The sequence below is a fragment of the Stegodyphus dumicola genome, chromosome 4 (genome assembly GCF_044657685.1).
Source record: "Stegodyphus dumicola isolate Sdum_Otavi_A_Nest chromosome 4, ASM4465768v1".
In the NCBI taxonomy this organism is placed as follows: Eukaryota; Metazoa; Arthropoda; class Arachnida; order Araneae; family Eresidae; genus Stegodyphus; species Stegodyphus dumicola.
Window position 1 is genome coordinate 190,372,365 of NC_140771.1, and position 25,372 is coordinate 190,397,736.

At 32.1% G+C, this 25,372-nt stretch overlaps 2 protein-coding genes and 1 long non-coding RNA gene across 7 annotated transcripts in view; 2 read left to right on the plus strand and 1 right to left on the minus strand.

Moving 5' to 3' along the window:
* The window catches only part of LOC118194633 (neural cell adhesion molecule 2-like), a 700,988-nt gene extending 700,031 nt beyond the window's left edge, over positions 1 to 957 (plus strand). For both annotated transcript variants that reach the window (XM_085815883.1, XM_085815885.1), the window contains one exon: positions 382 to 957. The gene's annotated coding sequence lies outside the window, so the exon portion shown is untranslated. The remainder of the gene's footprint in view (positions 1 to 381) is intronic.
* LOC146997776 (uncharacterized) overlaps positions 1 to 25,372 on the minus strand; it is a 620,175-nt gene that overhangs the window by 536,855 nt on the left and 57,948 nt on the right. The gene's annotated exons all lie outside the window — the stretch shown is intronic.
* Positions 17,113 to 25,372, plus strand: part of LOC118205176 (uncharacterized) — a 33,318-nt gene continuing 25,058 nt past the window's right edge. Inside the window, exon 1 of one of the 3 annotated variants that reach the window (XM_035377469.2) lies at positions 17,113 to 17,312. In XM_035377469.2, the coding sequence (XP_035233360.1) occupies positions 17,177 to 17,312 (136 nt within the window). In that variant the 5' untranslated portion in view covers positions 17,113 to 17,176. The remainder of the gene's footprint in view (positions 17,313 to 25,372) is intronic. The other 2 variants (XM_035377468.2, XM_035377466.2) reach the window with 2 other exon arrangements.

Sequence of the window (25,372 nt, forward strand, 5' to 3'; positions counted from 1 at the left end):
TGTGCAAATTATTAAATAAATAATTGTAAATCACATTTTTAAAAGATCGCTTTACAGTATTGCCATCCACAAAGAGTGCATGAACAGAATTTGAAATTGATAGCTTACGAGTTTGTAGTTTACAAATCAATGACAATTTTTTTAGTCATGAGTGACTAAAACAAACATCATGAGTGAATTAAATAAAAGTTGATAAAAACGTATACAGTTTTACTTTACGTGATTTTGTTATTACTATATTTTTATTAAATATATTAATCTTACATTCCTAATTTTTTTCAGTTTTCTTTTCTTTTGATTATTATTTACAAATTCGCGTTTCATTAATGTATGTTGTTAGTTACATTTGCTGCAGTGTATAATGTTAATTTTTATTTCCAGAACATTTCTCACCATTTAAGGACGTGAACAAAACGTATGTGTTTTTCATCTGAATTCATCATTGCATCTGTATGTGATCTCATCAACATCGAAATGTTCTCACTGCATGAACTTCAGCTGCTGGTGTTAACATTATTTGTGTTTAAGATGTTTCATATGTTACATGTAATGGAAAGATTCTACATCAAACAGTCAATATATAGGCTGTCTGATTTTGGGTGTGCATTTTATGTATCCAAGAAAAGAAAAACTATTATTACTGTTAGAATAAAAGTCAAATACTATTTTAAATGAAAAGCAATATTGGAAAACAATACTATACATGATTTTTATTTCAGAATTTTTAGCACAAATCCTTTAATAACAATAACTTGATGTTGTAGTCATTAAATTATAAGTTTTCCTTCTAACATATAACCCGAGAATCACCTGGCCTATTTATGAAATGTTATATTTTTGGAAAACGTACTATGTAATGTATGTTCTTGTTATATTGATGTTTTGCACTAAAATATTTGTAACCTTTTATAAGAATTAAACTTTGCTGACTTTGTTATTAAATGATGAAATTAAAAAGGCCTTTTTTATTTTAAATTAGTTATAACTATATATGATTAACACCTTTAAGAATTTTTAGAACAATTTCAAGCCGTTTAATTAATGTTTAGAATGTAAGAGCATTTCTTCAAATGATCGACCTGATTGCCCTTTTTCTTCGATTATAGGCCTACATCATGATTTCATGATAGAGGGGCTTTTGTAAAATTTTCAGGGGTGTTATTTCCGTTCCTCTTTCACTCTTTACCAGAGTCCATCAAACATAGTGTATATGAGCTTAGCAAGAATTTTTTTCAAGAGAAAAGGCACAATATTACGTAGGTTAAATGTCATGAGATTTCGCAGGAATGATATCGTTTCGTTGAAAAGATATCGGAATGCAGTGATTACTTTTCGAAGTATGACATGTTACTTTGCCTTAATGATGTTTCACTCTTTGAGACACTGGGATGCGGACGTAAAACTTTCTTTTGATAGTAGCGTTGATTTTAACACTTTTTCTTTCTTTTTATTTTTAATATCTTACTCTAAGTGAATACTGTGACAATACTTACTGAAAGTGTCCTTGCATTGACGAAACCAGGTATGTAAAATTTCTTCTCTTCGTTTTCTATAATAAACTGAAGTTTTTTTTTTTTTTTTTTTTTTTTTTTTTTTTTTCATCCGCAATTTAGAAAATCTCAAGCTTCATGAAAGGTCACAAATGTATTTCCATTTATCTCCTGCTAAATAATTGTCATAGAAGTTCTATAAATTGTTTTGCGTTGAGCCACATGTCTCGGCAAAAGCTGGTGAACCTTATGTTTTTTAAATCTTATAAATCCTTATTATTATTTTATTTAACATTACTACAGTCACATTTAAAGATTTCGCAACTGATTTATGCATCGCCATGTTTTCTCCTGTTAGCATTCGTTTAACTTTACAAAAATATTAGAAACAGTACTTAACTTTTTCATGTATTAGTCTGGCGTCTTCTTCCCATGTAAATAGAATTAATGTGGATTTTTCCTTTTCAATTAATGATGTTGCTTGCTTCGCACTTGGAAATTTTACTACCATGCATAATGCAGCGTTTTTGAATTAAAGAATCGGAACATTCTCTTCGGAAAGTGCAAAAACATATCCCGTTATCTATATCTTATTTACATGCGATATTTTGAAAGAAGAATATATTTAGAATTAGCAAACGCTATTTCTCATCTTAAATAATAAGCTATTTCCAGGAATTTTTATTTCAAATATTTGCATTTTTAAAAATTTTTTATCGAAGTCTTGCTAAAATATGTAAACACGTTTGTATTATGCTTACTTTTTCACTTCTTAACATTAATATAATTATACGTATTGTAGTTTCTATATCATATAAGCAAATTATGCCAAATTCTGCGATCTGAAATATTTAAAAGCTTCTGTATTTTCATCCTTTTATTCTCACGATCTCGGTCGTTAGTTAACAAATCAAATGAAATGAATACTGGCATAGATTTTATAAAGTATTGAGAATTCAATAAAAAGGAAATTTATATTAATTTTATGCATCATATTACAAATAATGCAGAATTTTAGTGTAAACCGAACGCTCAAACACTACTTTCACTGCACTTTCAAAAATGCATTTTTTGTTGTAACATTTTAGTTTACGACCAGAAGCACAAAAAAAATTTACTTCTGAAAAAAAAATTGTTTAAAATGTTCATTTTAAATAACCAAAGAAAATAGGGTTTTATATACATGATATTTTAAGAATGTACAGAATCTACATTTTGGGAACTGCTAAAAACGTGTGTAAACCTGTGATTTACTCAAAGATCGATATATGGAGAAGCATTTCGTTTTTAGTGGGTGTTTTTGTGATTTTCCCCAGGTACACATCAAATACCAGGCACTTATCGCAGATTGTTCTTCAAGAAAAATTCTCTTCCAAGGAGAACGTTTTTGGGTAATTTCGCATGCGTACCGAAAAATAAATCTTAGCAAATACTCTGATAGGAGCTAGCGAAGTGAATTAAAATGCGAAATAAATCATACATAAATTTTGCATATTTTATGCGAGATGCGTGTCCCATATACCCAAAAGAAATGGAAGCTTAACAGTCTCAATCCTAAAAAGAAGGAATCTTGAATATGTAATGAGTAGTTTTTTTTTCTTCTTATGATTACACTTAAATCATACTGTAGGTTGCTTATCGCATCGTAGTATAAACTGGGATAACGTTTTTAGCAAAAGACTCTGTCAAGCATTAAAATTGCAACACTGAAAAAACAAAAAAATAAGAGGACTAATTTTATGTTACAGATTCTTTGCAGTACATCATTAAATTAGATGAAATCATTAAACTTTCAGATAATGAGAGCAAACGTGAGGTGTAATCATTGTCGATTTTAGACTGAGTAACAATAATTGCTACTGCGATGAAATTTCCGTAGCTTTTCGGCAAGCCGCTTGTTAATAGCACTGCAATATGACTGTCCTTTATTTCTTCACTGATTTCTCACAGTTCGTTTACGGTCTCGAGCGTTTAGTTGACGTGTTATAAAAGCTTCTATTTTTTCCTGCCTTTAACGTGTATAGTTTTCTATGACATAAAGTTTGTTGGAGGAATTTTTTATTTAATTAATTCCTTATTACTTTAGCTGTTGTATTATTTCTTATATGTATTATTTTGTGGTCTTCTATGAGTAAACTTACGGTAGCTTTAGCCTGGCCATCTCTTTTTATCCACTCAGCTGTGATTTCTTTTGGTGTATCTTTTGCAATTAAATTCCATAAATTTTGCTCTTTGAGAATCATCTTATATTTCCCTATCCGTATATCATCTTATACTATTATCTTTTTGAGAATTTCTATAGTTGATAGTTGCTAATGTTTAAATTCACAACTGATACTTATTTTCGCAGCTAATGGCCATTCTTGCTTCATTTTTCAAATCTGCAGTGCACAACTGCATTAGTTTTAGTCCGCTTTTCTCAAACAAGCTTCGCTTTTTCCTATTATCAAGATGTAATTTACGAAGCAATTTTTTTTTCTATTTTTATTTTTATTCTTAATAGCTTATATCAATATATTTTATGCTTTCAGATAAAATAAACTTACACTCGGTGTCATAATCAAATGTTGAAGAAACGCGCAATTAATTTGCTTGTCATCTAAACGCAGTTAACTTGAGATAAACAAATACACTCTTTTGCAAAAAAATCGAAGCACCATGAAGGAAGTGGTTGTTTTTTAGAGAAATTGAATATGTGTATAGCTCATACGCAGATAATAAAATAATTAAAATATCAAGGTCATAGAACTTGTTCAAGGCTCACAATCACCCACTGAGTGTTCAAATTAGTAGTTGGTCGAACCGCTCCTGGCGGCAATGCATGTTTGAATTCATCGAGGCAAGGAGTGGTAGAGGTCATAATACAGGGAAGACCCAATCCTCCTAGTCCCACTGGACCGTATGATTATAAAGGGTTGACCCCCTCAAGACCACAAAAGGAAAGAAGAGAGAAAAAGAAGCTAATTAACTAAAAATAATTGGAGGTTAATTAACGAACTAAAAATAAGGAAGAGACATACAAACAACGAAGCACAACACCTAACATTCAAAATCCAAAAACAATTAAAAACCCCACGGGCAAACAGAGTGGCGGAAACTGTCAAGAAACATTCATTCACATGGAGTGGTAGAGGTTCCTGATGCCATCATGCGACACATTCTGCCAGGTATTCATCAGTTGTCTCTCCAGATCTGCGATATTTTGTGGTGCCCGAATCTGGCGGCCTACCATATCCCAAACATGCTCGATTGGTGAAAGGTCTGGTGAACTTGCTGACCAAGGAAGAGTATCAATCGCACGGAGATAGTCCAGAGATATGCGAGCGGTATGTGGCCTGGCATTGTCTTGTTGGAAAATGGCCCCAGGATGACAAACCGTGAAGGTTAATGCAACCGGCCGCAGGATGGTGTTAACATATCGTTGAGCTGTTGAAGATGTACGGAGAATGACTAAAGATGACCTGCTGCCATGAGAAATAGCGCTCCACACCATCACACCAGGGGTTAAAGCCTTTGTAAAACAAAGGATGATTGGGACCGCTGGCCCCGTCCTATGCGGACACGAACACGGTGGTCATTTGCTTCATGAATGAAGCGGGATTCATCGCTAAACACTATGCGATGGCAGTCTGATGGCAGCCATGATGATCGGCTACGACACCACTCCAAACGACTCCGCCGATGTTATCGGGTCAAAGGGCAAACGTCTTAAAGGCCTCTGTGAGCGTAACCCCGCCTCAGACAAGCGCCGTGAGATGGTGGTATCACGGGAGGTATAGACGTGGCTGTATTCCGTTGAAATAGTCGACAATGATACCGTTGGACCGGTTCGGGCCTGACGAACAATCATCCTATCTTGCCTTGCATTTGTGATCCTTGGCCTTCCAGGGCCTTCATTTCGTCGGCAACTACCAACATCTTTGCACAGCAGTGTCTGTACACTGCAGGTAACGACCTATTGCTCGGTATGACCACCCAGCTTCACGCAATCCTACAATGCGACAACGTTCGAAGTGGTTTAGTTATCTGTAAGATCTTCGATATTGTAGTAATGGCATCTTTAGTTGCTTCTTTACGGAATTAACAAAAAAATAAAAAAAGAGATAAATTTTCCGCCTCTGTTACTGGTTTTATACTTTGCAAATTGCGCACTAGAAATGAGCTCTGTGATCGAAATTCCTGTTTATTTGCCTTGAACCTTTGATCATTTGCATGTTCGATCAAGATGTTTTTGCATACCAAATTTCGTCACGATTGCAAAAGTCCTTCTTGGTGCTTCGAGTTTTTTTCAAAAACGTGTATTAAATTGTAATCAAAGTTTCTTTCCTCAGTATCTGCTAATCGAAACTACGAACAGAAGAAACACAACTAGAATGTAGAAACATATTTATGATTAGATTAATCAATTTCTCATCAGCTGAGTATAATAAGTAATGCAAGAGAGAATTTCTCTGAGGGCGAATCTACGTTTCAGTTAAGGGGTGAAGATAACATCGGATAGGCAGCTTTTTTGCTTTCGCCTTCAATGGTGATTCTAGTACATATTTTGCTTTCCTGTTAAAAAAATTTATATCTCTTGTCTACTCTTCCTTTTCGCGTACTACCAACTAATCTAAAGGACTTTTGGATCGCCGTGTATTTTGAGTGCCCTTTGGCGAACCGAAACACCAGACATTTCTACGGCTACATCAGAGATTATAAAATGGATTCCTCCGAGAGACACATCATGAAACATAGATTAACAACACGGACTCCTGAATTCGAAAAGATGGTGTTTCGTCGTGGCGACGCCAAACCACGTAACAGTACACGGACAGTCGCTAATCGATTTTTCTTCCTAAGCAATAGTCTAAAAGATTCTGTACTCTAACCAGTTGTATTCATACCATGAGGCAGCATGTATGATGATGATAGCTGACAGAAAGATGTTCAAAGACGTATGTATAAGAGTGTTGCAGAACATTTTTCCCGTTTCCTTCTTATGCCTAGCCCAGGTATATTTCACCTCATACGATTGCACCTATGCACCCAACTCGCATGTATCGGCGGTGCAGAATCCTAATGCTACATGAACGTATGCAGCAATACATCGGATTGGAGTGAATGTTTGATCTGCCATTGTGGGAGACCATTTGGCAAGTCCAGATCTCTACCCTGTCTGTTTGGACGAGCGGTGTTATAACATATTTATGGAGGAATTCTCGCCTGAACGGTTTATTGACCAACAGATCTAGTTACTACAAGGCCACAATAATGATTCCAGCATGAAGGGTCTCTAGTTTATTTCAACTCTGATGTTCGGGAATATTTAAATGCGACATTTGGACTGGATGTGTCTCATTTGTTGACTGGCGCGATCGCTAGACCCAGAATTTCTATTTATTTTTATGAAGGTCTGCTGCTTCTTACACCCATGTACAGTGAGCAAGATCTTATCGTCCGCATAAAATTAGCTCTCACGGCCCGAAATGTATACTCCATCCGAATGGCAACAAAATCCAAGGAGAAAATGCAAGGAAAAGGCGAAAGGGCTGCTACCAAATTCTGCATTAAAAATAAATTGTTCGGATTAATCTTTCTAATTGCACAGTGCGCGTTCAGCGTTTTAGGGCTAAGTTTCATAAAAGTCTTATTTATTAGTCTTTATTATGCAGCTCTTGAAAGCCTGTACAGAGGTTTGCTTGTTATAACTCATCTTTAGGAATAGTGTTTAAGTAATTTAAAATAATGTTCTCTGTGGTAAAACTTCACTTTAAGCAAGCAGGAGTGGCTTCTAACTATCAAATATGATAAATAAAGAGGCTGGTTAACAGCTGTGATACCTTATTTTACTGGAAGCTATTTAACCAGTGCTAGAAGCTGTTTTCTACCACAATAAAATTTTGTGACGGTGGATTTTTTTTTTTGAACACATACAATCTCCCCATGCACCACAGATGTACAAACAACATGGAGCTTACAAAAGTAAGTTAACGAATATATTAAATATTACATGAATGAATAAAACGAGCAAATTCTAGCGACGGCTTTGCTGACAGTTTTTCCATCAATATATTTTTGTGAGACTGTCACCAGCATTAAATAATATTAAGACAAACAAATTATACCGGCTAACAAATGAAGTTAATAATGTTTGTTTTTTTGTTAATAATGCTTTTTTTTTTTTTTTTTTTTTTTTTTTTAACAATTAAATATCTCTACCTATCTATATTTCTGCACAGCGCCCATATATTTTTGTCCTCTCATACAATTTCATTATAATTTTTTTTTAAATTTTTTATTGAAAGTAAATTTAAAAAATATTATAAAAGATATATCGGAAATATAAGTCTTTTTTACCGGTATTACAATATAAGAAAATTAAGAATATCACCGTAACCAGAATTCAACTAAGGTGTTTCCTAATTTTGCCGCGCCGAGCTCAAAAGTTTTGCTATCACCGGTCTAGCTGAAGACGGGTTTTTAAGTGATACCTATAATCACTTAACAATACAGTAAAATCACATTTAACCGGCAAAAATAACGAAACTTTTGAACCTCTAAATTTAAAAATAAAAAAGCGTGTGATGGAGTTACAATCGTATTGCTCAAATATTTAAACCATTTTGATACATTTCTACCGCCAGCGTAATAAATCTTATGTAAATAGTGAATCTAGGAATTATCCAGCATATAAAGATAATTACAATCCAATTCTATGCATCCGCGTGTGAGCACTGAATGTAATATCTATAATTTTCAGAAACAATTCACACTGAACGATGCCTCTCATCTCGTTTATGGGCAAATGCATAGAACATTACTTTAAATCATTCTTGGCTCAAATTATGAACTGTGATAATGTTTGTAGATGACGAATCGAGGAAAAAAAGCTCTTTTGATTTGACAACCAGTCCGCCGTCGATATCAGACATCTTGGATTTTAATTACATATTTGGAGAAGATTAGCGGTAGTGAAGAAGAGGTTCATGCTTGAATGGATGAAAGCAATGTTCCTGTTACAATCTTTTAAGATGGTGACGAAATAATCGGATATGTTCTGGGAAAAAAGATGATGAGAGGATGAAGATGAATATGATACTAAAAACAACAATGTTACTTGAAAGGAAGCTGAAGAAGAATTGCAGACATAAGATTTCCCAAAAAATGGCCATTTTATGTCCGTGCATGATGTTATGTTCATATGAATCATCATTGTCCGCACAATGAATTTAAAACTACAGCGACCGAATTTCGTAAGATTTTTCGAGAAATGTTCATCATGTTTGCACATGATATTTTGGTGCTTCATTGTATACGCAGCGAATTTTTAAAACTACGGCGGCAATCTTTTAAGCATGCAGAGAAGTTATATGCCATCATCTGAAGAAATTCTGAACGATCATGTGATAATTAATAGTAACTTAAAGTATTGTTTAAATGCTTAAATGCTTATTTGTGTGAAAAATAAAATTATGTTATGTAGTTTAATTTTAATTAATCTTTACATTTTTTATGTTATTCAATTTCGGCTGATAGGTGAAAACGCTACCAACGTACTTCGCATACTGCAATTTCTACAGATGGCACCACAAAACATGAGCAAGTAAAGTTCAAGAAATATTTATTTAGATATCCGAAAAAAATATCTTATCCAGAAATGAGCGAACCCGTTGCTACCGGTTAAAAGATATTCTGCTGTATTTAAAATTAGGTAAAACAGTAATCTCGATTTCGTTTACATTTTGAATAAATCTCGATCAGTTTCGAAAGTGATCAGACAGGAGGTGAGTCTGTCTTCTTCAATTGCACAAAATCTCGGATGTTTGTTTTTGATGTTAAAGAGGTACTTGTGCCTGATCACTTTCAAATTCAATCGTGTTTTATTTAAAATTTACTCTAAACTACCTGTTTGTCCTATTTTTAAATTATACAGTAGCGTGTTTCTCTTATAGAAGAGATTTAAATAGTATATCTAATCTTAATTCGCAAATGAATCATGTAGATATATTCTGATCATAAAGTAATATTTTTTAAGGACAGATTCTTGTAATTTATTCAGTTTCACGGGAGTCAAAAAAAAAAAAAAAAAAAAAAAAAAAAAAAAAAAAACGTTAAGAGTTTCAAACAATATTTTATATAACTTGAATTATTCCAAAAATTATAACTGCAAAACAGCAATATTTTGCCCAATCCTTATGTATTCAAAATATAATAAAATGAAGCATTTTTACAAATAAAGTCTTATTGAAATATAAAATTAAAACATTATCCTGATTAAGATGTTATAATGGTTATATATTCAACTGAAAAAATTATTTCGAATAATATTTGCAAAATGTTGACAGAAATCTCAGATATTATTCTTTCAAAATGAACTGCAAATTAGCATTAATTACAAGGAGCTATTAAAATTAATAAGTATACATTTTCTGTTTATTGATATCATATTCGTACCATAATTTCATATTATTGAAGAGGTAGTGACGAAATGTTTATGGAAAAGCTTATAAAATGTTGCTTAGTGATTGCGAATGCAACGAAGCATTTTTGGAAAGAAACGCATTTGGGATGTAAGATAAATGCGATTGTAATATATTGAACAATTCTCCGTTTACAAGTTCAAAATTTAGAAAAAGGTTTTCTTGACAACGAAAAAATTTTCAGAGATATTCAGGTAAAGGAACATTTATTTCCATGATTGAAGATGTAGAAAAATACCATTGAGAAATTTATCATCATTTCCATTTTACATGTCAACATTTTTCATCCCGATGCTATCACATTTTTTAAATCCATTAGAATCCTGATAAAAATATTCATACCTGCTTGTTTCATTATAAAAATGTTTACGTTTAGTGAATTTGTAGAACGAAATGTACTTTATCAATCGCTTTTATTTCTTCCGTATGAAGTTAACATTATCGTTTCCTAGTGTTATTTTGTCGGGATATTTTATGCACCCATTTTCCTGGAGTTTCCTCCCATTAAACTTTATCCATTTCTATTTTCAAAATCAGACATTCTTTAAGTTTTTATGAAAATGGGAAATAAATTTACATTCTAAGAAAATAGATTACCACAGTTATATGCTTATTCCAATTCCCGTTAGAAGAACATACAGAAACTGATGCAATGGCTTACATTTTTCAAATAATCATCGTTGTAGAAGCGCTAGTTTCTTAAACTTTTCGTAAACAATAACTTGAGAAATCCACTGAAACATCATTAATTATTATTTTATAAACAAAATTGTCACTAAGCCAACTGGGCGTTTTCGCAAATTCCACAGTGTTTTATTCGTTAACTAACCGAAAGTGCTTTTAGAAGCATTTTGGATAAAAGTAATTTATCACTGCTACCTTTATTGAAAGTTATGAAGTTCTCCCTTTATCTTCCTCAACTAATTTATTATTAAATTCCAAGCTTATTAATGGGTGCACTTGAGGTCACTGTGGCATTAAAAATGGCTCTTTTATGTATCATAAAAAGTGCTTCATCGGTGTGTTGAGTGATACAGAAAAACATTTTTAGTATTTTGAGAATTAGAACGTTTAACACATGATATACATACTTCAAGAAATATTTACTCATTCTTTATTCTATTTAATATACAAAGAAGAAGATTTAGAAAAAATTGAAAACATGTTTCGTCCTCGTGAGAAATGTTACAAATTTATTTTTCTTATTTTCCACTGTGCTAAAAATATCATCATGGAATTCTATAAGTGGATAATGGCTGTAGTCAAATGATTTATTTACTTCTTTCTTTCCCGCAGTGGGAATCAGGTCATGAATCAGCCGCATTGCGGCATTTCAATTGAGACAGAAACATTGCAACTGAGCAATATTCTCAGCGAATAGGCTTGGAGCAAAATGCTTTACTTCCTGATCCACCGTACATGTACACTTGAGGTTTCTTTGACGACCTATTCAAGTCTGCGAAGTCTTTGAACTTCTTGTTTGGAGATTCAGTATTCTCCATTTTTGCAATGTGTGTCAATCAGAGCAAATACCAGCCAATCGAAGCTAGTAGATCTTCAGGTGTTAAAGAATATACTATCTCTGGCCACCTTTTCTCGAGCAAGAAGAATACAGATCTTCATTGTCAGCTTTTGATGCTTGAGTTCTTGCGTATAAGAGCAAAGATTCTTAGTTCAAATATAGATGAGTGACTTGCGCTGAATCCACCATTGCATTTTGTTATGTTACGCGTTGTCTGAAATTATAGACAGTCCTTTTTTCATTTTTTTTTTCCTTCCTGTAATAAGAAGAGCAACTTAGATGCCCGAGTTTCTGTGTAGAAGAGTAAAAATTGCGACAAAGTTCAAAGGTTGATAACTGGTGGTACTGAAGCCATGGACCAGTTTATTCTCATTAAGACTGCCTGAAGAGCTGTTACCTTTAATTAACATTATTTTATTGCCTCTTCTATAACATGAAAAGAAATGCGTTGAAGTAGAAAACTAAGGAATAATATCGAACATGTCATTATAGGCAGATCTTTAAAGAAATAATAATAATTGACACTATTGAGCTGAAATTATGCATATGTCTCTTTTGAAATATAGAATTGGCGAAAAAAGAAAATGCGAGTGAAGAGATACGAATAAATGTTAAAATTCAGTTGTAAATTCCAGCATGAAATAAATTCATGAGTTAGGAAGCATTTACCTAATGTTAAACGCATCTCAAAGATATCTACTTAAAAAAAAAAAAAAAAAAAAAAAAAAAAAAAAAATTGTAGAGGCTAATAGTTGGTAAAACAAAAGTTAGACAGTAAAAATAGAATTTCACAAACTATTTTATTTCACAAAAGAAGAAATAAGAAAATGGGTTTAAACATTAAGAATATAAATAATAATGGTTATGAATGTCTTTATATCTGTTCGAAGTGCTTCGGCATAACAGTCAACAAATTACACAATAATGCTAAAATGCCTGTGGTAAATGTCATAACGTAAAAGAAGTTTTAAAATGTTTCCTGTCTCATGGAAATTTCAGTTTTTACTGTCAGTGGATATAAGTTCTCAAAGCTGTTTTCTCTGTGTAACGTTTTCAGTAACCTTTAACTATAATCGCATTGCTCTATTATTAATCCATATTTTGGAATAAGCAGACTAAGCAATTACATTAATATTCAGCCAAGAAATGTATTAAAAACAGCAATTCCAATTGCCATTAATATACGATGGTTATTTTTGTAAGAAATGTTAGTTTTGCAATAAAAACAAAACGAACAAAACGTGGTTTCAAAATACCATTCATTTTCTGAATTTACATACGATTTCGTGCTCCTTTTACATAACTTTTGTCAATTTACATATTTATCGTAACGAACAAATAGATTTTGGCTGCTTTCTCCTATAATTCTGGCGATGGGAATGATAACTAATTATCGCGATAGTTCTTACTTCTTCAGCAGTGATTTGGATTTCTTTCATGCTGTTCCCTCAGATCTCTTATTTGCGTGAATTTGGGTCTGAACTGCTTGCACCAGATCGTTGGTGTTTACAAATGGGTGCTGAAAATGAGATTAATCATGAACGTTTTCTGGATCTTTCCCTCAACAACCTAACCCATTTTCGTATTGCATTGTCACAAAAACTTCACATAAAATAGTAGAAATTAAAGGAAAAAATAAAGTGATAACACTGAAGCAAACTGAAACTCTTAGGAAAGATAAGAAAAAAAATAGAAACAATGCAATTTAAATACAGACTAAAATTGGAATCAACAAAACCTGAACAGCTAGAAAATTAAATTCATGTGATAAGTTTTTAGCATCTAGGTGAGTATTATTTCTATTTATCATGAAAGTTAAATATCCAGACAAAGTAAATCCTATTTGTCTTCAAAGCAATTGCAGGCAGTTATTTGAGAATAATTTTATTTGATCGTATGGAAATTCTCCATTCGGCCGAGTTAAGAGTTAATTTAAATTTATGTGCTTAAATACTGATAATGAGTGCTTCAACATACCTCATCTAACTAACCTTTAAGCAATAAATAAGAAGTCAATTCAATTAATTTTTGATAAATCTTCTAGAATTTTAATTTAACTATTCATTATGAAACTAATATTTTATAGAGAAAATTTACACACACACACACCATTAAAAAAAAAAAAAAAAAAAAAAATTATGTCCATACTTTTCATGTTAAATTAAAAAGAAACCAGCTCATCTTACAATGTGCACCAGCTTATAAATAAATGTATTGTAGAATTAGAAAAATATTTGAAATTGTATAAATGACAAAGCACATTGGGGTTGTCTGCATAAGGAAAGAAATATCTTTATAAGTGAGCTTTCCAAGAGAAAATTATTCTTGTTTACGTTACATATGAAAAGAAGCCCGCCAGAGCGATCTTGCAGGAAGTAAATTGGCTGGAATTTTAATCCTTGCATAAGCGAAATTTTTATTCTTCCATAAGCGAAATTAACGACTGGAAATGGCAGTTGTATAATAATTGTTGTGTTGTCGATAATGTTGCTTACTGGCCATATTTTAAAATTTATTATTCTTGTTTCTTGTAATACATTTTTTCAGTAAATACAGGGAAAAAGTTTTTAAAAAGTGTCATTCCATTTTAGTTATTATTTTACTAGAATAACAGCTTTTAGAGACGTATTTTATTATATTTAGAAAAAGTTTGCCGCTTTGCTGTACTATAAATTCAGTGATCTAAAAATAATGTTTTTTCGCGTTAGTACTATTTATCGTCAAATAATGCTTCGTTCCATCTTCTTCTTATTATTTCTATAATTATTATTTGACATTTGAATCTAAAAATAGGTTTAATTAATGTACTTGCAATCAAATACCGAAAGAAACTTACTTCAAAAATAACTAAACTATTTACCGTTAGATGGCAGCACGAAAGCGATCTGAAATTGTGAGTTGGATTAGTGTTTGAGAGACGCGCGGAAATCGAGAACTGGATGCTGTTTTAACATTCATTTATTCATTCATAAAAAATTAAAAAAAGGGGAAAGGGAAGGGGGATAACGAGGGAAGAAAACTTTTTAATGTAATCTAATACTAAACTTCTATAAACGAATTGTTTTATGCTTATAAACATAATCAAAGCATTATAAAATCATTAGAAATTAATTTGAATAACATGAGTTGGCAAGCTAGTTATAATTCTGAGAAACTTGAAAAATTAATTTGTTCGAAGTTATTCTAATGAACAGTCGTGTGTATGGCTGATAAATTTCAATGGAAAATAAATCAATATAAAAAAAAAACATTATATGTATAGAAAATTATTTATGCTAGAAGTAAGATAAATTTACAGGTTTGGATAAAAATTTTGTAAGTATTAAGTATTTAAGATAATACAACATTGTTTAACGTCTCAGTGATAGTAAATATATGTTAACTGCCACGAAACAAAACCAGATCTCGAATAAATAAGTATTTTGATGTTTAAGTAAACAAAACCAAACAATTTTGTAGTTGGCGAGAATTAATTAGTCTGCCCAACTAAAAAGTTATTTTCTTGACCTAATGTATTAAAGTGGATTGTCCAGATCAGCGGCTCTGAACCTGTGGTATGCTTGCCCTTAGGGAACGGAATGTCATAGTACGTGAAAAAATTATCAGTAATGGCGGAAAATACTATGACGAACTGTTATAAGAAATACATAAAAATATTCCGAAAGTTTAAATTTGGCATTGATTAACAATAATATCAATTTGACTATTTCCGATGCGCATGTTACTACCCGAAATTTACCTTTGTCATATTAATCGACTGTGTACGCATCATGTGTGTCCACTTCCTTTCTTGTTATCTCGCACCGTATCGTATACGGTGACTGTATTTTTAGCATTTAGTGAATAATCAAGTCAGTTATGTAGCTCTCTTTTCTTAAATTACTATATGCAGTTTGAACGACAAGTTTTATTTCATTCATGTTCTTTTTAATTTGTGAATTGTAAAATGTTTTTTATGTAAAAATGGATAAATAATTAAAAAGTAGACCTTTGCATAGGACAGAAACTACTTGTCACAAAGAGTCTGCAAAAGCAAATTTTGCGATACTACCCGTTTAAATTAGCTTGAAAAATCCACAATGATCAATGGCTTCAAGGAGTTGCACACTACGAATTCTTGTGAGAAAAAATGGCTTCAGTTTACGAACGAAGTCAAAGAGAGGGAGCATAAGAACCCACTTAAAAAGCCTACAAGGGTCGTTAAAGCATAATTTGTCCGAACGAAGTGAGAAAGTCTTTTGTATTTAATATCCTTTCATGAAACTTTATAGCAGCTTCAAAATTAACATTCTTTGAAAAAGAACAACTTATGCTTTTGCAGTTTAAATTGAAGTATTGTAAGATATATTGCGAGAACACTGAACACAAAGTTACAGGTTCTTGAGGAGAAGATTAGAGGTACTTTCTAATTACAATCTGCCTTATTAAGGTATATGCGAAATAATTAAATTTGGGAATCTATGGTCTATATCGATGATTTTCTAATTTGTACTAGTCAAGCCTCTCATCGATTCTTGGGAACAGCAGTTAAAAGTTGCAATTGCCTCTGCGCGATGCACACGTGTGCATTGAACACAACCAGTAATTTCGAGATTAAATTTTTTGTGCGAGAAAATTTTCACTTATTAGGGGCGGGGGGGGGGGAATTTATTTCTATTTATTTCTTTCTTTTCACTTCATTTGCATAATATTATCAAAAGGAAAGGTAAAAGCAACTTTTGAAAAATAACAGAAGAGAAAGAGGAAAAGGTTGGGAAGATTAATCTAAATTCTGCTCACAGTACTTATTAAATGTTAAGGATTTGTGGTATTTAACGTTGCGAGTATCGGATTCTTTACTAGGAATATTACAATTAATCGTGATTATATAATTATCTTTAGTGTATCAATATACGTTAGTGAAGAAAATGCAGATTTGCACAAGCAAGTAGTATTAAATGCGCTCAAGATATTTAAAACCATACCTGAATAGTATCTACATTTTTAAGCTTTTACGCAAAGTTACCAGTATATCGTTTCTATTGAACTGAAACTAAAGAGTAGAAAATTCACGTTTATGAAATCAGCTTGCTCGCCAAAGTGAAAGAATTGTAAATTACTTGCACCTGGTATTCTTTTTATACCATGTTTTTATTTAGACTCAAATATGATTTTTTAAAATATATTGCTGCAAAATTGGTGATTAAAATTTAATTTTCAGGGCATTAAAATCTCCGGAAAAGTTAAATGCGCATGAAAATTTATATTATATGTCTGCTGTATTTAGTTTTATAAATTTCAGTAAAAGCTTTTTGAAGATATAATATGGGGGTGGCGGAAGTACTGAATCTGAAAATTACCTTCATCTTTTACGGTTTATTTGAATTTGCGTTAAATATTTCTTGACCATGTACACATTTAGTTAGTGTTTTTAAGCGAATAATGAAAAATTAATTTAACATAAAATGATTTCTGCAGAAAAATATTATATATACTTCAAAATGTCACTTTATATACTTAGAAAAACACCCTGCAGGCATCTGACCCATTAGACGCTTAAAGGGTTAAATAATAAATTTATATATTTACATAACATTTATTCTACTTGATTTTGGCAATCAGTGTTGCTAGCTATGACATCACAAGTAAATAGACTACACCAGCTGCTTCTGGGGAATTGGAAGTTGTCGAGAATAGTGTTAAAAGGCCGATTGCTTCCAAGAATGCAACGCTATAATAACATCACTGAATGTATAAAAATGTGTGACAGAATTCTTCGGAGTAATAGCTGTCCACGAAATGACATTACAAAATCAGAATTTGTAAATTCTGAATTTATTTTGTCTTCCAAAAGCCTGTGTGAGTATATTTTTGTAATAAAATCTTTGTATGCCTTGTATATAGGTGTTAGCACTGGATTATGTGCAGTGGATTAGTATAGCACTCTTTGCATTAAAATAGTAACGTATTTAAAATAATCGTACTCATAACATAGTTATATATTCATGTGTAATTATAAAATATTCTATTTTAATTAATAATTAATTTTGAAATATTTCGGAAAATAAATGTGTATGGACTAATGAGATTCTTCGGATTTTGTGATGGTGCAATTATTACAAAAATATGAAATGTATGATTTCGAAACTATGCTTGCATAAATTGTATTTAAATTTTTATAATTTGAAGTGAGGAGGGCCTCTACGTTAAATTACTCATTAAATATAAAACAGTTTTGATAATTTGCCTTGCAGGTATCTTGTGGTGAATTTCTGTAAATATTTAATCTGAAATATTTTAATTTGCTATTTCTTGGTAATTATTATGAATTTATAAAAGCAACAGCATCTATATGTTGCTAAAAATGAAAATATAAGGATAATAATTTAAATTGATTAATCTGTGCTCTTTAATGCATAACTATGTATCTTTAAACTTTAATATATGAGTGTTCCCTGTCGAAGAAACAAACATGGCTCTGTGCAATAAGATAGGTGTAATAAATAATATATATTTGTATAGCTTTTAAAATTATTTAAAATATTGATAAATATAAACATAAAAAATTCATTGGTCTTTATGTCTTTAACAAGATTACTTCTGAGAGCAGTACAACTTTTAATTGGTACAAAACTATCTCTTACACTGCTGACGGCAAAAGATAGGTATAATAATCAGAAAAACATAGGAAAGCAGTTATTATATATAGAGCAATATTTAACTTTACAGCCTAATATGTCCTTATTGCATATCAACTTAATTGCTATGCAATATCTTTTGATTTTTATTTTAGATGGTACTAAATGATTTTTACATAATATACGCTACATCAAATAGGTGGTCATTATTTCTCGATATTATTCCTGTGTACGAAAACACATGCATTAGTTTTCAGTTCGTACATTTCCGAAGAGTCTTACGTAATTTTTTATTCACTTGAGGAATATCATGTGCATCACATAACTTTGTCTATCTTAATGAAAAGATTCAACGGAATTTGCCTTAAAGTTAAATTATTTATTGTTTTTATCAATAACAGATTACATGTTTGTGAATTATTCCTAAGAATTATAATTTAAATTGGGAGTCTGTAAACTTACTTGCATCAGTCAAATTTTTTCACCACATAAATCTAACATGCGCTTCTTCATCCACTCTTTTTAAAGCTTACATGTAGAAGTGCACATTTTGATACTTTTAAGATCTCCAAGAGAAATGTACTAAAGTAAGAACACATGCGTAGAATTTATCGATGAACATTCCAGACATATTTTATAAACTTCCGAAATATTATGAAATTTCGTATAAAAGAAAGAATTTTCTTTTCAAGTCCTACTTTCAATACCTGCATACACTAAATATTTATCACTTTTCTAAAACTGGTTCATTTCACTGAAGTTGACAGTTTGTCTCCAAATAGGAAACTTAGTTTCTGAATATAAAGTAAATCAAATATGAAAATGATAATAACATGTGCAATTTTTTAAGGAACCGTATACAAGTCCTTTGTGGTCTGTAGTAAAACTTGTTTGCACTGAACATAAAAGAAAGTTTTGTTTTCAAATAGTGTTTTGAAGCCTGTTGCTCTTTTGGCGATATTGTGCACCTCAAGTTAAAAAAAAAAAAAAATTGGGCATTCGAGTAAGTGTGCGCTTTTGAGTAAAGTATCCCAGATTTTTCGACTTGGCAGAGTTTATGCTTGTATCCGCTTTTAATACATGATACTTTCTTCATATAATAATAGCCACTTGTTTATCTAGTACCATTTTAGTTCGGCCTGAATCGAAATTCTGATCAAAATGTTGTCTGAGCGGTTGGGAAACATACATCCATGTTTAACGCGAAACAGGAGCTATTTTTTCTCTTCAGTGCTTTATTATAATCCAGATAATTCTTAATCGTAATTAATAATTTGGTTCCATGTATAACTATTTGTAGTAAGAAAAACACAGTATTCAGAGGTACTGCTGCGTTTTAGTTTTGAAATTTATTCGTTTATAGAAGGTGAAATGCTAGCTAGTTGTTTGTGAAACCACGCTTTCCAATGCGGCAGGAAAGGGCATTTGCTCTCTTGCGACTCTGAAAGTTGAAAACGTAATTCTGTGTGCCTGTGTTTTTTATATATATATATAATTTCAAGTTTAATTTTTTTTAGTGTGGTAATGTTTTAACTACATAAATACATTTATGTTACGAGTAATAGACGTCTTGATAATGGTGACTGAAGAGAGTGCTTTAACTATGAAAATCTATTTAATGCAATTTTTTAAAAGAATTTGAGACCTACTCATTTTGTGGTTAAATACATTAGCAAGAAAGCAGAAGAAATTTTTGCGTTTTTTTTACCAGTGTCTACAAATTTTTAAATATTTCAGCTTAATCTTATTCTGCTCTTTCTATTAAGTTACAAATAAAGAAACATGCTTGACATTTCAGAAGTATGCATCGCAGAAATTGATAAATTTTCCCTCATGTGAACGTTTACAAATTTGTCGTATTTAGCGTATATTCTCAGTAGCCCGAAATACTTATCCTTATGAACACAATTGTCGGCTAATCTTTATGGTAACAGGTAGTTTGGTGACATTTTGGTAAGGCGATAAAGGCTACTAGCTAGGACTTTAGCAGTGTACATGGATAAAGTCAAGAGTGTGCGCAATGCCATTTTTGTGCAATTCTGGGATGTTTAAGTGAAAATAGGTCGACGTGTACGTGGATACCGTGTATGTGCTATTCTTAAAAACGCGGCAAACAGTTTGCGATTCTGCACTTTCTCCCGATTTCGCACCTAATCTTCGTCATGATTAAGCACTTTTGTTCCATAAAAGTTCTAGCATAAGCGTAATTCAGCTAGCAGATTGTTGGAAATAAATGTTGAGTTAAAAAAAAAAAAAAAAAAGCCTTTACTTCGTGAGAACAAAATGGCGTCCAAACAAAAACTAGCAGGTTGCTGTAACAGGTTTGTCGCCAAATTTTCGCCAAAAAATCGCCAAGTTACCATAATCCCATGTCTCTTAACACTTGTTTTGACCACTCATTGGAAACAAATACTAATAAATAAATAATAGATGCTTTAAATCTCAACTGGCCCAACAGCAGCAGAGCGTTAAACAGCTGAACATTGGTAGTTCGATATCAGACGAACGGGCGTTCTCGTGTTTTTCCCCATGGATACAAACCAGTTTCTCTTAGAAAGCCCTCTTCAAAGGTACAGTGGGTACAAAAAGTATTTGCACACATACATTTTTGTTCACAATTTATAAGAAAATGCATTAAGAAATACAAAAAAATATTCTATTTTTTAAATGCCAAGCTTATTCATTTAAATTAATTACAAAAATACAATAATATTAATAATAAACATTTTTGCAACAATATTAAAATAGCTTAATGTCAAAAAAGTATTTGCACGCTCAACTCAACTTTAGCAAATTCGCATTTTTATGCTATTATTTGAGAGTCATCCCGCAGTAAATAACATACGTAAGACGACTATAAAAGGAGGTGTTGTCGAAACGTTATCAGTTGATTATTGGTTTTAAATTGTAATGGCACCTAAAAAATCTGAATTGCCGATTTCGGTGCGAGAAAATTTTTTCTCTACGTGAAAATGGCCTAAGTTATCGAGAAACAGGTAAAAAAGTAAATGTTTGCTTCTCTACTGTTCGGTATGTTATAAAACGTCATAAAGAAAGAGGATCTACATCAAATAACTTGCGCTCTGGACGCCCAAAGAAACTTTCACTGCGAATGAAGCGAAAAATCATAAGAGAAGCATCGAAAAATCCATTTGTTAGTGCAATTACTTTAGCCAATGATGTCGCTTCAACATGTGTGGTTGAAATCTGTGCCCAAAGTGTTCGAAATGTCCTGCACGATGCACACATTTATGGGAGATCTCCAAGGAAAACACCTCTCATAACTGAACGAAATAGACTGAAGAGACTTGAATTCACTAAGGAATATATCAATAAGCCAATCGATTTCTGGAAAAATGTCATATTCTCCGGCGAGAGTAAGTTCAATATCTTTAAATCAGTGGCAGGAAATTAGTTTGGAGAATACCTTGTACTGCTTTTCATACCAAAAATGTGTTAATACAGTTAAACATGGAGGAGGTTCTGTTATGATTTGGGGGTGCATGGCTAGCAAAGGAGTTGGTAATTTGTGTTTCTTTGATGGGAATATGACAGCTCGAACCTATATTGATGTTTTGCGAGATAACTTGCCACAAAGTGCAATAAAATTGGGTATCAGTAATTCGTACTATTTTCAGCAAGACAATAATCCCAAGCACACTGCCGGTATAACACGTATGTGGTTGCTTTATAATGTAACCAGAAAACTAAATAAGAAAAAGGAAGATTTCAAGCAAATCTTCCCTTAAATAAGCCCTTATTGAAGAGTGGTCGAATACTGACCCTACTGTTACAGAAAATTTAATTAAATCAATGCCAGCAAGATTACAAGCAGTAATAGATGCTAAAGGAATGCATACTAAATATTAGTTATTTGAAATTTGCTTATATATTTTATTTCTTTTGTATTCATGCAGGTGTTCAATTACTTTTTTGATACGATTTGTTACAAAAAATCATTGTTATTTATATTATTGTAATTTTTCTGTTTGTTTTGGATGATTAAACTTATTCTGATTTCGCAATACCCATTTTTTAATTTCTTAATGCTTCTTTTTATGAATTGCAAACATAAATGTAGGTGTGCAAATACTTTTTTTACCCACAGTATCCCATCCTTGAGGTAAATAGCCCTGTCTGCCTTTGACATAATAAAATAAACGGGCTCATGTTTATGGGTATTAATCTTATTGTGTATCTGTTTATTTGGTTTCTATTGTTTAAGTATTTAACGAGCATAAAATTAATTCTGGAAGTAAACTGTTTTCCGAAATGACACATATGAAAATTTTATATTTTTTAATTCATATAATTATTTATTAACGTTGTAGTTTAAATGAAACACAAATATTGTACACATTCCAACTGCTTCTTATCACTGAATAAGAAGCAGTTGGAGTACTGAATCATTTTTTCAATAAAATTCAGGATTTTTTTACTCTCCTTATGTAACACAAGCAAATAATTTCATAAAAGAGAATCCTTAAAATCCCTTGGGACCACTGCCATAAATGGTAAAGCTGGTGCGTACTTCGTTACCCGCCAGCGGCCGAGCATTGAAGTAGTTGGGCACTGGTACTTAGGTCGGGGTTTCCAAATACAAGCGAACGGACTGACTACATAGCTTTCGTGGTTTTCCCCATTGTAATGTTTATACGAGTCAGTTTCCCTTAGAACGCCCACCACGAAGGCATCCCTTCCCTTGGGCAGATAGCCCTCGAGTGCTTTGTTGTAACTAAATAAACTCAAATTGAAATCTTTTCGATACTCATATATTTACCAATTTCGCTGATTTATCGCCAAAATTTCAAATTAGACTTCGATCAACGCTTAAAAGGAAGTTAAAAGTCATCCGAAAGAGAGTGTGTGTGTGTGGGGGGGGTGAATGCGAGTTTCATACCGAATTGGAATAAACATAAAACTGTGTCATATTTCTCGTACGCACTTTCTCGCGTAAAATTTTCTGAACAAAGATTTTTTATCTTCTTTTAAATTTGTATTGCATTTTGTATCATTGATTTACTAGATTTGATGTAAAGGAAGATGCCCATTGTTATTCAGTATATAGTGTTCTGCCATAACAAAGCCAGTGTTCCAATTCTAATGGAATGTGCAATGGAATTCTGCACATCATGGTAGATAGACAATAGAATTGTAATAACAACAGCTTACAAAATTTCAAAATAAAAATTAAGGGTTGGTTCGAGAGAAATCCTATGCCTTTTCAGCAGATTTCATATTATGGTAGAAGAAATCTATGGAGAAAAATTTCACGCAATTTTTAATTATGTCAAACAACAACTCTGTCGAAAAAAAAAAAAAAAAAAAAAAACTGTTAACATTCTACTGGGTCCAAAATATATTTCATTTCCAAAAGGCGTAAGCAAAGTATTCGTTATATATTATCCGGCACCTGTTAGTACAAAAGTGCTACCTTTTCCTTAGCTTAAATTCATTTTCTACGAATGCGCGTATAACAGGATTTCACTGCGATGATAACTAGCAGGCAGAAAATATATATTGGGTTAAATGAAGTCACCAAGTTTCTCCCACACTAGTCACCGGTTGTGAACACTGGTCAATCGAGCAATTTCTCAAAATAAGCTTTGTTGTTTCAGAGTTTTCGTTATGTCTATTGTGAATGCATACCAGGTTTTGCTAGAACATCTTTACTCTCAGGAAACAGCTCTCAAGTGCTTGATCATAATCAGAAAAGCACCCAAATACGTCGTAAACAAATCTTAGGATTTTGGCTTTATAGCACTAAAAGCCAGTTTCCTTCAAGTACTGTTCCTAAGGAAGTAGACTTCGACGGTACTCCATAATGGATTAGATTATCAGTGTTTTGTTTCCCGTCAACTTTTATGTACAGCATTGCATAATATTTGAATTTTTCATTATACAGAAGCAGCGCATGTGAACCATGCTTAAGACAAAACACATTTTTTAAGACTGGATCTATTATATACGGTTAATAAAAATTTATTGCGGCACAGGAAATTTTCAAACGTTCAAAGACAAAAATTTAACTATATTATATATAAATTTAACTATATAAATATGTATTGTTTTCTGTGTTTAAATACCGTGCTAAATCTATAATGATGAATAAAATTATATAAAATTAATAAACAAAAAGATAAAGGGATAGTCTAACAAATTTTACTTCTATAGGGCCTTGAAGAACAATTTTAAATCTGAAAATGTTAAATTTTCAGGAGCTACATTCTTAACATGTTAAACGTTCTTTGATTTCATTTAACATGAGAAAAGCTTAAATGTTTCATTGGAAAAATAGAAAATCAGAGACGGAAATATAGGAACTGTTGATAGTTAGCAGATCCTCTGTTTGAAATATGTAATAACTGACTGATAACAAACAACGGACAAGATACCAAAGTCATTAAGAATTGAGGCAAGCTGGATGGTTAGGAATATTATCCGCAATCCTAAAGCCAGGGCAGTCAAACTGGTTCTAAGACCCGGAGAATATTTAACAAGTTTACTATTGAAGAAATTGTGCAGAAATATGATAAAAAAAGCTTTCGGACCTAAAATAACTAAAAGACCACATTCCCATGAAGCGAATGAAAGGGAGTAATTATAATTCGCTAAAACTTAAAATACGTCTTAAGATTTTTGGAATTCGATTATATCTGCAGAAGAATGAATATTCAGTAATTTTGGGAATAGTCAAAAGCGAGCAAAGGAGTGTAACGAAAGCCCAATACTGAACTTCAAATAAATGACCCAAATCCTTGGGTAAATCACAGCGAAGGTTGCCAGACAGTTTGGAGCTGTATGATTACTTGCGGAATAAGAACCTATATTTTATATTGATGGCAATATTGATAAATGTACATATTGTATATATACATTAAGATAAATGTATCGGACAGTCCTGACGTCAGTTCTTTTGAGCGTGTTTGGGATCATTTGCAGGACAGTATTTATAATCTCACAATATCCAAAGGAAATGAACTTCAAGGAAAGTTAACACAAAATGGGAAGTAAAGGCACATAAAAGCAGCACGTCACAAAATCTATAGCTAGAAGACTCGGTGAACCCAAATGAGGAACGAGGCGCAAAATATTAAAGTACTTTTGTAAAATGAGTGCATATAATAGTTTTAAAAATATGCATTTACATTCCCTAGTGATTGTTTTGAAAGCTTGTTGTGCCCTAATACATTTTGTGATTCACTCTAGGCATCTAATTTAATGAGGACGACTAGTAGCCAAAGTAGTTCGTCATCGAACGAGGCTCAAATGTTGACGGAA